Source organism: Lutzomyia longipalpis, chromosome 4 (genome assembly GCF_024334085.1).
Source record: "Lutzomyia longipalpis isolate SR_M1_2022 chromosome 4, ASM2433408v1".
In the NCBI taxonomy this organism is placed as follows: domain Eukaryota; kingdom Metazoa; phylum Arthropoda; class Insecta; order Diptera; family Psychodidae; genus Lutzomyia; species Lutzomyia longipalpis.
Window position 1 is genome coordinate 6,179,596 of NC_074710.1, and position 15,275 is coordinate 6,194,870.

Sequence of the window (15,275 nt, forward strand, 5' to 3'; positions counted from 1 at the left end):
CATTGAATTTTGTAAGATTTAGCAATTTCCCATCAAAGTCTTTGTAAAGGACGAACCAGTCGAGCCCTACAAAAACACATCCCCGCAAAAGCAGGATTGTTCGTTGGAAATTCTCCTTTTTATCCTTGTGAATAATCCACGGAAATGTCTTCTGATTCTCCATGTGTGTTCTTGAAATCTATATTTTTTCTTTATTTTACGAAAAATCTGATTGTCTATTCTTTTTTTCTTATGCTTTTTATTTGTGATTATTCTTTTGTTCTGATAATTACTGGATTAAGCAGACATTTATTCACTTGAATCGACTACGTCTCGATTTAATTGTAGATTCTTCTTCAAGAACTTGAGAAGAATTTCCTTCTTTTATATTTTTAGGTTAAAGTCTGACCTAATAATGATTCTTTCAATTATTTCTTTGAAACTTGAAATTTTGGGGTAATGTTTCATGTTTCAGTCCAAAAGGTTATTTTGAATCTTTTCTGTTGTTCATTCAGTTCAATATTCTGACTTCCACAGAAATGGTTACAAATTGAAAGTTTTTATAAGAACTAGGAAAGTCTTCTGTTGATTTCAATGTCATTGTCGTCTTCTTGGTCTCAAGGTTTTTGTTGAAATCTTTGTTCCTCTGATACTTTTATTGAAAACATTGGTATAATGTTGTCTTCGAGTTCTCTTTCATCAAAACATTTTACTCGAAATTTCCGGACTTTCCTATTTTGAAATAGACAGTTATAGATAGATAGGATAGCTAGATAGACGTTTATTTTCACTAATTTCGTCTGCCGCCAACTTCTACTAGGAAAAATTTTGTTCTAGACGTCTTCCTTCATCGTTAAGTGAGATTTATTTGGTGTATTTGTGCTAGATAGAGTATAATGTAGTGTAGTTAGGTCTCCTAGAATTAAAAGAAAGTATTTTAGGGTAATATTTCATGAAATTAAAAGAAATAATTTCATGAAACTGTACTAGGTATCCGTACCCGGTGAATCCACCGGCACCTACGATGGTGATGCCACCGTATCAGCAGCAGATGCCATTGGTTAGCTACCCGAATTTGCCGCAGTACCAGGGAGTTCCGGCCCCGGATTTCAATGGAGCTCCATGGCCAGGACCACCAGTTAGCTTCCCCAATGCTATTAATATGAACATGATGCCGCAGGGGTTGCAACAGATGAACATGGAACCGCAGCCACGGGAACGAGAACCACCAATTCCGGGTACGAATCCAGAGCCACCGGAGCCGGTGAGACAGATGAGCCCCATTCGACGGGCACCTGAGCGTTTCCAATTGGGCCTGGCGCAAATGCTTGAGGACAACTATGTGGAGGTAAAAGAGAAGATTGCTGAATTGACGTCGAGAGATAGTATTTTGTTGCGATGCAAGAAGGCCATTGATGCAATGCGTGGGGATTCCAAGACCACAAATGCCTTCATCTATGTGCCAATGATGATGCCCAAGGATGTTGTAGATGGATCCCCGGTGGGAAAGTTTCATCATCTTACATTCCCATGGACAGCAGGTAAGTGCGAAGTTGAAAAGCACTTCGTCACCCTCTCCAGTGCCCGTAGTCGTGAGGTTGCCCTGAAGTTGGGTATGAGTGCTGCACGAATTCTCAATAAACTCAAAGTCCAAGATGTCCAGGATAAGATATCCAATACGAGCGCCCAGAAAGATGCAGATGTGGGCCTGGTTGCCCAAAATACAGTGGCCATTCAAACGGAAGGTTTTGAGTGCCCGAAATGCTTGAAGAGGGATCTAACAACATTCTGGGATTCTGCCGCTCAAACTGAACCACTTCCAGCAACGCCGACAATTAAGGATCTACTTCCCGACTATGATGATATGGCTATTAATATGATGAGGCGCTTTGGGCAACAGCAACGGGATATTCTAATCTATTTTATGCGCTTAATTGAGCGTCCGGACTATGTGACGCCCTACCATGTTAGCACTCTAACGTCTCGTCTTCAGGATTTACCCAAAAATATGTTTTCGCAGATACGACAGGCACCGCAGTCATCGTACATTGTAGCACCTTCATCTGATTTCCGTAGATTTTAAACAGATAAATCTCAAAGCTGTTTTTCATGCATATTGGTATCTTCTACTATAATTATGGAACCACAAAGGCTCCAGAATTTCAATGAAAAAATAAATAAAAATGTAATTCTTCTATTGCACCAAATTGTTTTGTTTCTCTTTTCGTTTCTCGTGGACTGTTTTGGGTGTCGTGTTTTAGTGATTTTTAAACCAAAGTTTAATTGTTAGGCGACGGTTAGTAATATTATTTTTGTATTCAGTTCAATTCGTACTGAACTTCTTGCCGGATTAGGTTCGAAAACACGCGAAGACCGAGAACTTTTTTTTTGTATATAGTCAAAACAGTTAAAGATTTTTTTAAATTGATGTTTCATCGATGTTTTGCTTTATTTAAAAGTTTATTTTACCTTATAAAAAAAGCAAAACGTCGCTAGTAAAATCAAAGAAGCTGTATGCGATTTTAACTACCACTCTGCTTCCAAAAAAAAAATTACACGAAATCACAGTCACTAAACATTTCTAATTTTGACTTTTAATGAAACTTTGTTTCAGATGTTTCATAATGTCAGTTCTGTAAAAAAAAATCATTTAAAGTCATTTTCTTTTTGAAAATTAACTCCTTAGTATCAAACTAAAAGGTTTAAAAGGAATAATTCCAAACATCAGAGCTTGAACTGCCTAATATGTGACTAGTGGTCTCAATTTGCCGGATTTAGGAAACTTTGTTTCTTAAATCATTACTCATTCATTGAGTTTTAGAAAATGTACATAAAACATTTTTTTCTTCATTTTATTACACAAAAACTGACAAAATTGCAATGTTTTTGCTTCTTATTGAATTGAGGAAAAACAATTAATCGTAAGGAAGTGTTTTTAGTGTCCGGTTAGTTTGTTTGAAATATTTTAATAATTTCAGAATATAAAGAATAAACTGCATGAGTCGAAAGACACATTTTCCTCAAGAAATAGTATAAAAAGTTTAGTCAAGGATCCCGGAATCTCTCTATAGAAAAAATATCAACAAAACAGTAAGTAAATTAGCATAAAATATTAAGTACTTAATATTGTAGTTATTTTTCAGCTCTTTTAAAATATTTTTCATAGAAAAACTGGTTAGATATTCACGCCAAAGAAGGAAAGGAAGAAAAAAATCATCTTTAAGCTGTTCTTCACACTTTTAACTTCTTCACATCAACTCATTGATTCGAAATAAACAATTTTAAGGAATTTCTGATTTTCTTTATTATTTTAAGTTTCTCTTAAATCTTGAAAAATAAAATTTTCCAACAAACTCAAAAGTGGAATTTGTCCTACGACTTATCCATGTGTCGACGGAAGTTTTACTGGGTCGGTGAAATGTCAAAATTTTGCAATTCGCAGAAGAAAGAATATTTTTCGTTGTGAGTGAAAAAGCGTAAATTTCACAATTTCCCGTGACTTTTCCACACTAAATCCATGCAATGAGGATGAAGTGGCGCCTGAGGATTCTAACTATTGTGCTTCTGGTGGATTTGGGGGCATGCCTGGACTTTACACAGACTGTTTTTGGTTCCTACGGGACTGATGGGGTCCCAGCGGCTTTTGGGGACTTCAATTCGGACGAACTGACGGATATGTTTATGCTGCGTGATGACTTCCGGACAGTGCAAATTTTCCTTGGATCAGACACGGAGCCACTGCTGAAGGAGGGTCCCAAATGTAGCTTTAAATCCTTGAAGATTTCCAATGTTGTTCCGGGAGATTTTGATGGGGATGCCCTGATGGATGTGATGATAACGGCTAAGACGGAAGACGGGAAGTTGGGTGTGTATGTTAATTGGGGTGGGCAGTCGTATATAAATTGCACGAGTGAAGAGGAGAAAATCCTGGAAGTTCACGGAGAGCCAATGGTGCTGGATTACAATGATGACATGGTGATGGATCTCTTTGGGTTGGAACGTTTACCGTCTGGCGTGGAGAAGAGAACCTTCTGGCTGTTCAAGAAGGATCGTTCTGCACCGGAAGTACGGCAGATGCCAATGCTTCACAGTGCCAGCCTCAGATTGCCCCACTCCCACGCTTTCTTGGATCTCAACCATGACTTCACAGCTGATCTCTTCCTCACGGCTGAAGGGAATTTTGAAGTGTGGAACGGAACAGATCTTCACAATGGCTTCCTCTTCAGTCATACCATTGATCTGCCAACAGGACTCAATAAGCACGTGGGTCAGGCAATTTTCTTAGATGTCGAACTCAAGGGGAACATAAACGTCGTCCTGCCCATTTGCTTCGACAGCAAATGCAGCAATTCCACCATTCTCGTGCACAACGGTCACAAATTCCACGATCTCGAGATAAATTTCAAGGATCCGGACAACAAACAATGGGGCTTTGTGGTGCCAGATGATGATCTCTTCACGAATGCCATCACCCTTCGTGGGGGTGACTTCAACATGGACGGCTATCCGGATCTTCTGGCTACGCTGCAGCAACATCCCGGCGGCATCATTCAGACCTTCCTCCTTGAGAATGTTCCAATGGATAGGAAACCTAATCCCCTGTCCAGGACATTTGTGGTACGTTGGAAGGCTCTCGCACCTTTTGCCAATGGAACAGTTGCCGGAGCCTTTTACGACTTCTACCAGGATGGCATTCTTGATGTGGTGCTGGTGGAAAAGGCAAATGGGAAGTACAGAACGAAGGCCTTCCGGAATTCTCTGGACTACGATGCGAATTTCGTCAAGGTTATCGTTCTCACGGGATTAATGAATAAGGATGTGCCGACGACAAAGACCCCCCTCGGGAGGACAAAGAAAACTTACGGTGAGTTAACCCATTTCATTCATTTAATTTTTTCCAAGTTCAAATATTTCGTAAAATTAGTTTTGAACAATTTTTAGTACAGCTTTAGTACTGAAATAGTAGTTTTTTAGCAAATATTTATTAGAAAATTTAGTACCTACTGAAATGTTTCTATTTTAGTACAACTTTTACTGTATTTTGCACACATTTTAGTACAAAATTATTACCAATTTAGTTAAAATTCAGCAGATTTATTACTTTTTTTTTATTTTAGTACATATCTTTTTGCTAATTTCGTACAAACTCTAATAAAGATTTATTTAAAGTTTTGTGAAAAAATTAGATTGGTAATTTTTCCAAAATTTAGTACAGATTTAGTATTGATATTTTACAGTGTTAAATCAAGGATTTTTTTACTATTTTTGTATGAATTTTAGTACTAAAATTGTACTAATTTAGTACCTAATCTCTTATTGTGTTTTATCCAAATTTTAGTACAAATTTATTATCGGTACAGATTTTTTTCATTTTTTAGTACAGACTCATAAATAATTTTAGTAGGGATTTGTCACTAATATTTTCGAAATTTAATGGATTTTTTCCCTATTTCCTACAAGGTTTAGTACATATTTATTGTATAACCAATTTATATCAAAGACATTATACTTTTAGTACAGATTTATAACTAATTTTGTAGAAATTGTACTGCAGATTTTTATCATTAATTTAGTTGAAGTTTTAGTACAAATTTTGTGAAGATTTTAGTACAGATTTATTACTAGTTTTTTTTTCAAAATTGTACTGTCGACAATTCAAATAAGAAATTAAATCATTTTGAAAGAATTATTTGATTTAAAATTTTAGTACTAAAATTAGTTTTGTTCTAAAATACCTAACCTAACGTAAAATTTCATCTTCTTTCACATTGATTCAGGAACAAATCTCCCTGGACCACGAATTGCTTACTATACAATAACCCAGGATGGGTATCCGCAGTACGGGACGTCTCCGCAAATCCCCCAATCAGCATATTTTGCCCTGCATTTGCCCTATACGATTTTTGGCTTGGGCAGAACACCGAATTTCGTTGATTCCATCACAGTGGGTTTGGCGAATCGTTCCCGAACGTGGACACAACTCATCCCAAATTCACAGGTGATTGTTATCCCGTGGCCCATTAAGGAGCCATGGCGCTGGAAGGCGCAACTCTTTGTGACGCCGAGTAAATTAATTCTCATGAGTATGGTGGCTCTCGGGGGGACGTGTATTGTTATCATGCTCATCATCCTGGGGCTGTACATCAAGGAGAAGCGTGAGGATAAATTGGAGAAACTTCAGGAAGCACACAGATTTCACTTTGATGCAATGTAGGTCTTGGCGCATTGTTGATTCTTTTTTTTTTCCTTTTTAAATGTGATGCTAAAACAACCCCTCATCCCCTCTATAATAATTTTTGCCCTTTTATGTATGTATAAATATTTAATCAAAATGAAAAAAATCGTAAAATATATAGATTTATTTATAGAAAAACAATAAAAATGGCGTTTTACTTGTTTTTTGACTACTTTTTGAAATTGGCGCCCTAAATTTAGTTCCAAAAGCCGCCACTGCTATTTTTTGGTACATTTTGTTCAAGAGAAAATGAGACGGTGCACGTCACTGATACTGTCTCCCTCACACTTTAAGTTTTTCGCAATTTTCTCGCGTTTTCCGCTGAATTTCCCAGCAAAATTACGTTTTTTGTGACCAGGAAGCGACGCTGCGTCGATTGGCGTCCCCAGTTCAAAACTCTCAAAATCCGCGCCAGAAAAAGTCGTGCAAATTCCCCAAAAAAATCCGGGGAATTGCGCCCCCAAATTTTTACTGAACGTACTTTGGGCCCTCCTGAGCCACCCGCCAACTTTTGGCGCCCCAAAAATGAGTTTTTCTATGAAAAATTAATTTTTTAAAAATGTTTTCCACACATTCCACACAACATGCACATGTAGTGGTGAATTCCACATGTTCCACACGCACACTACAACAAAACGAAGAAAGAGACGAAGGTATTTTTCTCGTTAAAACCCCTTACCCGTATACGATATATTTTTGACAGCAAACCATGTTGCCCACTGGGTGTCATTGGCGTCATTGATGTCATCAAAAGAAAACAAGAAGAGTGGAGAATCGATTTTTGTGCTCCTGAATTTGCAAAAATACTCAGAAAAATCAATTCTTGTGCCCCAAAGTACCCTAAAAAGGCTCCAAGGAGGTGCAGGAATAATCCTTCCGGTGATTGTGAGTGTTGGATTCAGAGCTGGACGAGAAGGGCAGCAGGAAAAGGCTGCTGTGTTAGACCATCATCCTGTACCCCCCGGAAAAAGTTGCAATTCCTTCGCTACCACAGAATATTGACATCCCCATGTCCGTGGATGTGTGCGTGAGCCCCCCGCCGGGCGCAACGGACTTTGTGGACATGAACGACCGGCTGCGCTTCCACACACGCTGTGGGAGTCTCGTGAAGCTCAGCTCCAACTCCCGCACAGCTGAGCGCCGTCGTCCACTGGATGAGTTCAACAATGGGGTGGTCATGACGCACCGGCCACTGCGGGATAATGAGCTCTTTGAGATTCGCATCGATAAGCTCGTGGACAAGTGGTCCGGGTCCATTGAAGTTGGTGTGACAACACACAATCCCGCAGCACTGCACTTCCCCGCAACGATGACCAACATGCGCAGTGGTACCATCATGATGTCCGGCTGTGGGATCCTCACCAATGGCAAAGGCACCCGCAGGGAGTATGGAGAATTCAACCTCGACGAGCTCCGGGAGGGTGATCGGGTGGGGATGATGCGCAAATCCAATGGGAATCTCCACTACTTCATTAATGGGCGCGATCAGGGATGTGCTGCCACGAAGGTGGCTCAAATTCTCTGGGGTGTCATCGATCTCTACGGGATGACCATCAAGGTGACCATTGTGGATCGTGATGAGCGTGAGCAGCAGAATCTCGTGACACGCCGGAACAATATTGCAGCGCAAAATTCCAATGCGGCCGCAGCTGGGAATGTCACGCACGAAACTATCTCGAATCTCACTGAGACTCCTGTCGTGACGGCGCTGGATCTTGAATCTCTACCCTCGGATAGGTTGACCTTCCATCCAATTTGCGGATCTCACGCAACAGTCACGCACAGTGGACGTACCGCGTTGCGTCCCAATGCCTCTGATGACTTCAACAATGGGGTTGTCCTCACCAGGCGACCACTGCGCCCCAATGAGCTCTTCCAGGTAAAAAGTCTCAAGTGTCTCATGTATCCATCCATAGTCAATTGGAAAAAAATCTATAGAGATCAGGGAGAATTATTGCATGATTCATAAATATTCGGAATAATTAGGAAGAACTAGAAGAATGAATATTAAGAGATTTCTAATATTCCCTTCCTAAACATTTATTTTGTATTTATTTCCTATTGAAAGTAAAGAATAATTCGCAAATATTCGGAATATTTATGGGATATTCTCATTATTTTAAATATTCGGAATATTTAGAGAATGTTCTTATAATTTTAAATATTCCGTTCCTAAATATTTATTTTTATTGACAGAAAAAAAAGTACATTAAATATTCGGAATATTTAGAAAGTATTTATTTTGTATTTTGTCTGTCAACATACCTGATGAATATTCGGATTATCTGTTTGAGAAATATTTTTAAAAAAAATGCAAATAGGGGAACCTGGAGATATTCGTATGATTGTCTCCCATTGCATTTTCTTCATTCGTTAACTTACCTTACTTTGAAAAAATACTGCGAGCCTCTTCTGCGAATATTTAGTAATTATTCGGAATATTTATTGTACCTATACTGAATGTAGCGGATATTAAAAATATTCGTCGAATAAATTATTTTTTTAATCTTATAAAATTTTTTTATCTAGAAAATTATCTTTTAAGCGGATTCCGATTTAATAAAAGAAATGTTTTAAATACTTTAAGAATAAACTGAATTTTTATTGATGAATATTATAAAAAAAAAGCTCAAAATATGCGGAATAATTATCGAATAAGTTATGTTTAATATTTTTTAAAAAATTTATACATTGAAAAATTTCTCTTTTATGTATTTTATTTTATCTCAATTTTATTGTATATTCTAATATTCGTAACAAATGAAAAACATTAGAATATTGTACGATTTACGTGATCGACGTGATCTTTAAGAAATTTTGCGAATTATAGAAATATTTGAAATATTAGTTGTAGGAAATATTCCGAATACTTCTACAAATATTCCAAGTACTTTGGCAAATATTCTGATTTTCTGATTTGTAATTAAATAAAATTTCTGAACACTATTCTACGATTTAAATAATACTTCAAAAAATATTTTGATGAATATTCTGTACTTCAATAAATATTCAGAATACACCAAAAAGTATTTGGAATACTTCAATAAATATTCAGAATACTTCAATAAATTCTCAGAATTCTTCAATAAAATATTCAAAATTCTTCAATAAATATTCAGAATTGTTCAATAAATATTCAGAATACTTCAATAAATATTTAGAATACACCAAAAAGTATTTGGAATACTTTAATAAATATTCAGAATACATCAAAAAGTATTTAGAATACTTCAATAAAATATTCAGAATTCTTCAATAAATATTCAGAATTCTTCAATAAATATTCAGAATACTGCAACAAACATTCCGAATACATCTAAAAATATTCAGAATACATCATAAAGTATTTTGAATACTTCAATAAATATTCAGAATACATAAAAAAGTATTTAGAATACTTTAATAAATATTCAGAATACTTCAACAATTCTTCAGAGTACTTTAATAAATATTCAGAATACTTCAATAAATATTTAGAATACATCAAAAAGTATTTAGAATACTGCAACAAATATTCCGAATACATCTACAAATATTCAGAGTACTTTAATAAATATTCAGAATACTTCAACAAATATTCCGAATACATCTACAAATATTCAGAATACTTTAATAAATATTCAGAATTCTTCAATAAATATTCAGAATACTTCAATAAATATTCAGAATACATAAAAAAGTATTTAGAATACTTTAATAAATATTCAGAATACTTCAACAATTCTTCAGAATACTGCAACAAACATTCCGAATACATCTACAAATATTCAGAATAATTCAACAAAATATTGATAAATGTACCTACCCTTAGCTCCCCAAAAAAGAGATCTCCTCAAAGAAGAAAAATATTTCCAATTTTTTAGGAAAGATTTTTCCTTCTCTGTAGGTTCGCCTTGAGCGTGTTGTGAGCAAATGGGCGGGTTCAATTGAAATGGGTGTCACCACGCACATCCCCACGGAGCTGGAGTTTCCCTTCACAATGACAAATGTACGTTCGGGCACGTGGATGATGACGGGGAATGGGGTAATGCAAAATGGGACGACGGTGATTGAGCAGTATGGGCAGAATTTGGATCGTCTGCAGGTGGGCGATCGCGTGGGTGTTGTCCGGAAGGATGATGGTGTGTTGCATTTCTATGTGAACGGAATGGATCAGGGGCCAGCGGCAACGGGTGTTCCGGAGAAGGTTTATGGGGTGATTGATCTGTATGGGCAGGCGGCACAGGCTAGTATTGTCGATACGTCGGAATGCGGGAGTCCCGATACGGGGAATTCAACCATTTCCAATACAACACTGTACAGCAGTGAGCCACGATTGCGCTTCCATCAGGTGCACGGGAGGAATGCAAGGATATCCAATGGGGGCTTCACGGCGAGCCGGCCAAAGGCACTGGCGGAGTTTAATGGGTCAATTGTGTTCAGTAATCGTCCACTGAGGCAGAGGGAGTTGTTTGAGGTGGTGCTGGAGAATATGATTGATCACTGGACGGGAAGTATTGAGATTGGTGTGACGGGAGCACGTCCCGATGAGGTGATCCTCCCGAGTACGGCAACAGATCTCAGTAATGATACGCTTATGCTGTCGGGGAGTTCATTGATCTACAATGGGGCGATTGTACGTAATGGTTTGATTCCCTTTGATTTGGATACTTTGGGGACGGGAGCGAAGATTGGGGTGATGCGCAATGGGGATTCAATTCACTTTGTCATCGATGGGGTGGATCAGGGTCCGGCGTATGAGTTGCGTACCCCAAATTTATATGCTGTGATCGATTTGTACGGGCAGTGCGCTCAGGTAAGCATTGTTGCACCACAACTGGACATTAGGGCGCCGTATGCAACAAGTGAGAATTCCCAGAGCCTCCAGGCTACGTCAGTTATTCAGCCGGCACTTGAGGCAAAGCATCGATGGTCGTGTATTTCCGGGAATATTTCTCTCTCGCAGAATTGGACAATGGTCAATCGTTGTGTCAATTCAGCGGCTGCTCTTAGCCATGGGTTAGCCTTCTCGGAGCATCCGCTCGTTGTGGGTGAGCAGTTTGAGATAAAAATCACAGAGATTAATCAAATGTACGCGGGATGCTTGAAATTCGGCGTTGGATCTCACACCAGCACGTACCCTTCATATCCTCCTTAATTCCGAAGATATGAATATCACCTTCCACGGGGTTTCGGCTGATGTTTATGCCGTTGTGGAGTTGATTGGGTCAACGATGGCAGCTCAGGTGATTTCTCGTTCTCAAGGAGCTGCTTCCCCGCTGCGTCCGTGCAGCTTACGCCTGCAGGATTCGCTGGAATTTGGTGTTGATCCCCTCAATAAGCAAGATTCAATGCTGGAGTCACTCGATTCGGATCTTCTGGCGTTTGAATTTAGCGATATTCACGGGAAGAATGTTCAATTGTCTGAGGATCGGAAGGTAGCCTGGCGCACGCAGGGCTACAACAATGGTGTGGTCTTCGTGACAAAGCCCCTGTGCAAGGGGCAAAGTATTAGCATACGCATTGATGAGATTACGCCCAATTGGAAGGGAACAATCGTCGTGGGAGTTGTTGGCACGTACCCCACAATGAATCATCTTCAATTTCCCGCAAGTGCAATCAACATGCGACGTCCCTGTTGGGTCTTTGCTGAGGACTACATAAATATCAATGAGAATCGTGTGCAATCCACGTATGCAGCTGCCCTGGATGACATCCAGAAGGGAACAATTATAACGCTTCTAAATCACGCGGGGAGTCTCATTTTGATGATTAATTCAACAACGCTGGAAGAATTGGCAACGGGCTTGCCCCATCATGTCTATCCAATGTTTGATATTTATGGGAAATGCGAGAAAATCTCCCTGGTCAGTTCGGATGTCCTCCGGAATGGGAGTCCCTTCAATGAGGAGGCTTCCCTGCAGAATACCCTGGAGGCAACGGGTCCGGAATCTGAATCAAATGTCCCACAATGCGAGAAAGCCGATCTGGAGGTGCATGAGAAGGAGACAGAGACATCCCTGCCACCACTATGTACACCCGGAACATCCTCAATGACACGTTCAGTCATGGAGAGTGTCTCGGAGAATCTTCTCATGAATATCTCAATTAAGAATCGCTCAATGGAAGCTAGGAATGAGCTATCAAACTCCTGCTGTCTCCGGGAATCTCTTCAGCTGCAACATTCGACAAATCTCAACATTCAGCGGAGTCAGAGTACGCAGAGATTCAATAATCAAGATGACGCGAGAACGTACGTGGAAACACCGGAAGCAGCTGTAGCATCGGAAATTAATAATGATTCAAATTACCTCGAAGTGGAGGTTGAGGAAAATCGCACAGAGGACGAAGCAGCTGAGGCTAATGGGCAGATGGAGGATGGAGGAGCAGTAGGAGGTGATCTGGGGCATGTGGACTTTGATAGTTTACCAACAACGGATAATCGTGATTGTGAATATCGAAAGGTGGTGAGTGATTTCAAGAAGACTCTCGTCCTTCCGGATGCATTCTTCAGCTATGACTACCCAACGTGCTACTGCCTCGAATGTGCTGTGAATCAGAGGGCACTCCTCATCTCCGGATGGGTGAGATTCAAGCTGAATCAGGAGACGTGCAACTCAGGTGGTTTGAGCACAGAATGCACAGACTGGACAACAGCTTTCTACCTCAGTCGTGTGGATAGAATTCGACCGATTCTCGATCGTGGGCAGCTTCTCCCATTAGGTGAGTTTCTTTATCATTTAATTAATTTATTTATTCATTGATCTTCATGAGAAAACAATAAAAAAAGCTAAAATCGATGAAAGGAATAATATTTTATTAAATACCGTAGAATGGGGTGAGTTTTTGGTAACAGTGGGTATTTTATACCATCAATTAGGTAATTAATTTGAAAGCATAAATTATTATTTTAAAAGGTTTAAAAATTGAAAAAGATTTATTCTTTTCCAAGAAGAATAAAATCTTATCAAGAAATAAGGTTCTTAGCAACTTGAAGTTTGTACACTTTTCTTCCCGGAACGGTTTGATATGTTCCCGGAAAGTGCCATAATTGACTGGAAGTTGTGCAGTGATCCTGCCCATTGCATTAGGAAGTTTCTAAGGGATCTTAGGAACTTCCTTTTCAACACCCGGATCCTTGATGTCATCTTCAGGACAAAATCTGAGACTATAAAAACGCTTCACGCAATTCCAAAAATGAACAGATTTAAACCAAAAGAAGAAATCAAGGATCAGCCGGGTATTGAAAGGGATGTTCCTAAGATTCTTTAGAAACTTCCTGATGCATTGGGCAGGATGAATGTACTACTTTCAACCACTTATGGCACTTTCCGGGAAGAAAAATTCTATTACAAGCCCGAAAATTTCATCTCTTGGTCATTTTCCGGATCTTTTGGGGATAAATAGATGAACTTCTCATGAAAATTTTTTTTATAATGAAGAATTAACTAGTAAAAATACCTAATAAAGAAATTATTATTTTCTGATTGTTTCAGAAAATAAATTTAGAAATTTATTAGTGATTTCTTTGAATTTCCATGACGAAGTCACTTTGTACTTGAGGATTTTACAGTAAAACCTTAATTTTCTAGTTAGTCTTATTTTAAGTAAAGGTAAATTAAATCCCCATTGTGGAGGCGTCGAAATTATTTTTGACGTTCTCATGGGAACTTTGATAAGATTCAGTAAGTTAATTTTGTAAAATTTTAAGAGAATTGTGTGAGAAAAATGCTTTAGGTAGAATTGTCCTTGTAATTTTTCCAATAAATTTTCACATCAGCCCCTGAGGAAGCCTCGGTGTGAGGCGAAACGTTGGGTAAGAAAATCTGTTTTTCCTTCCCGTGGGAGAAAAACTTTTGGCGCTCACCGGATTCCCCTCTTCTGTCATCTATTTACGCCAATTCCACCACAAAAAAAGATAAATTAAAAGTTTCCGAAGTTTCTTAAATTCTTCCTACTAATTTCAGGAAGTTTCAGGATATTTTTAATTAATATTGAGAAGTTCTGGATTTATATTTTCTTAAGATTTCCAATTGAAAACTGACTCAAAATTGCAGAGAAAGGGTTAAAGGAGATTTCTATTGTTCCGGAATTCTTTTAAAAAGAAAATAAGGTCATTTTCCGGATAATTTTGTTATTATCTTTATTAATTTTTTCGACTAAAAACCAATAAAAATGCTTCAAAAGTCACGTGTACCTTGCGCTAGTGTAGTTACTATTTTGTTTAAAAATATTACGAAGTTTCCGGATGTTCCGGAAATTTTCTGTTTTGTAAATTTTAATTTTATTTTATATATAAATTTAAAAAGAAAGCTTTAGACCTTAAAAAATGTGTTTTTTTTACATTAACCCTTGATTTCAACTAATTAAAAAATAATAATATTCCCTAAATTTTTTATATTCAAACCCTCAAAAATATACCAAAATTACCCCGATTTACGGTAAATCATTTTTGTTCTTAATTTTGTATTTTTTTGCATAGAAAATCGGTAAAAGACTTAACTTTTCTTCAAATAAATTTTCTCTTCAACCAGATTCCAATGAAGTCACATCGTTGCAATCACAGAAAGATGATTCAGCACCGGGGAAGCATATTTTACTGAGCCTCTCACCAAATATTCATCCCATGTTTGCCAAACACACGTAAGGGGCAAATGCCTAAGAAGAAAAAATTCTTCTGAAGGGAAAATTGAGCATTTTTTTCGTTTAGATTTTCAATTGGAAATTCACGTGTTGCAACGAGCTTTGAGGTGAGAGTTCGGACACAGAGTCTCTGTGGGTACAAGGAGGAAGATGATGATGCGTCAGCAACGCCAGAGGATGAGGAAAAACCTCCGGGGGATCGATCGTATCAGCTGTGGACAACCAAAGAGGCAGGAGCTTGTATTATAACGGCTCTCTTGTTAAAAATTGAAACAACTCCTTTTGGTTAAAGAGTATAACAAAAGGCAGGAAGTTTCTTATTTATTATTTTAAGTTCGTGATCTCAAAAGTAAAGGAAATGAAGCTTCAATTTAATCGATGTGTGTGTTTATCCTCATTTGCCATGGAATTGACAATCCAAAGGGATTCGTGGTGACTG

The 15,275-nt window shown here is 38.2% G+C and overlaps 2 protein-coding genes across 2 annotated transcripts in view; both read left to right on the top strand.

Moving 5' to 3' along the window:
* The window catches only part of LOC129795913 (neuralized-like protein 4), a 20,053-nt gene extending 4,838 nt beyond the window's left edge, over nucleotides 1-15,215 (top strand). The window contains 6 exon segments of the mRNA XM_055837463.1: nucleotides 2,919-2,924; nucleotides 7,158-8,093; nucleotides 10,101-11,311; nucleotides 11,313-12,916; nucleotides 14,728-14,836; nucleotides 14,904-15,215. Coding sequence (XP_055693438.1) covers nucleotides 2,919-2,924; nucleotides 7,158-8,093; nucleotides 10,101-11,311; nucleotides 11,313-12,916; nucleotides 14,728-14,836; nucleotides 14,904-15,126 — 4,089 coding nt within the window. The 3' untranslated portion in view covers nucleotides 15,127-15,215.
* On the top strand, nucleotides 3,375-6,361 carry LOC129795861 (T-cell immunomodulatory protein). The gene is made up of 2 exons (XM_055837377.1): nucleotides 3,375-4,843; nucleotides 5,757-6,361. Exons 1-2 carry the CDS (start codon nucleotides 3,502-3,504, stop codon nucleotides 6,191-6,193), a joined length of 1,779 nt encoding a protein of 592 aa, XP_055693352.1. The 5' UTR covers nucleotides 3,375-3,501; the 3' UTR covers nucleotides 6,194-6,361.
* Nucleotides 15,216-15,275: the final 60 nt, after the last annotated feature.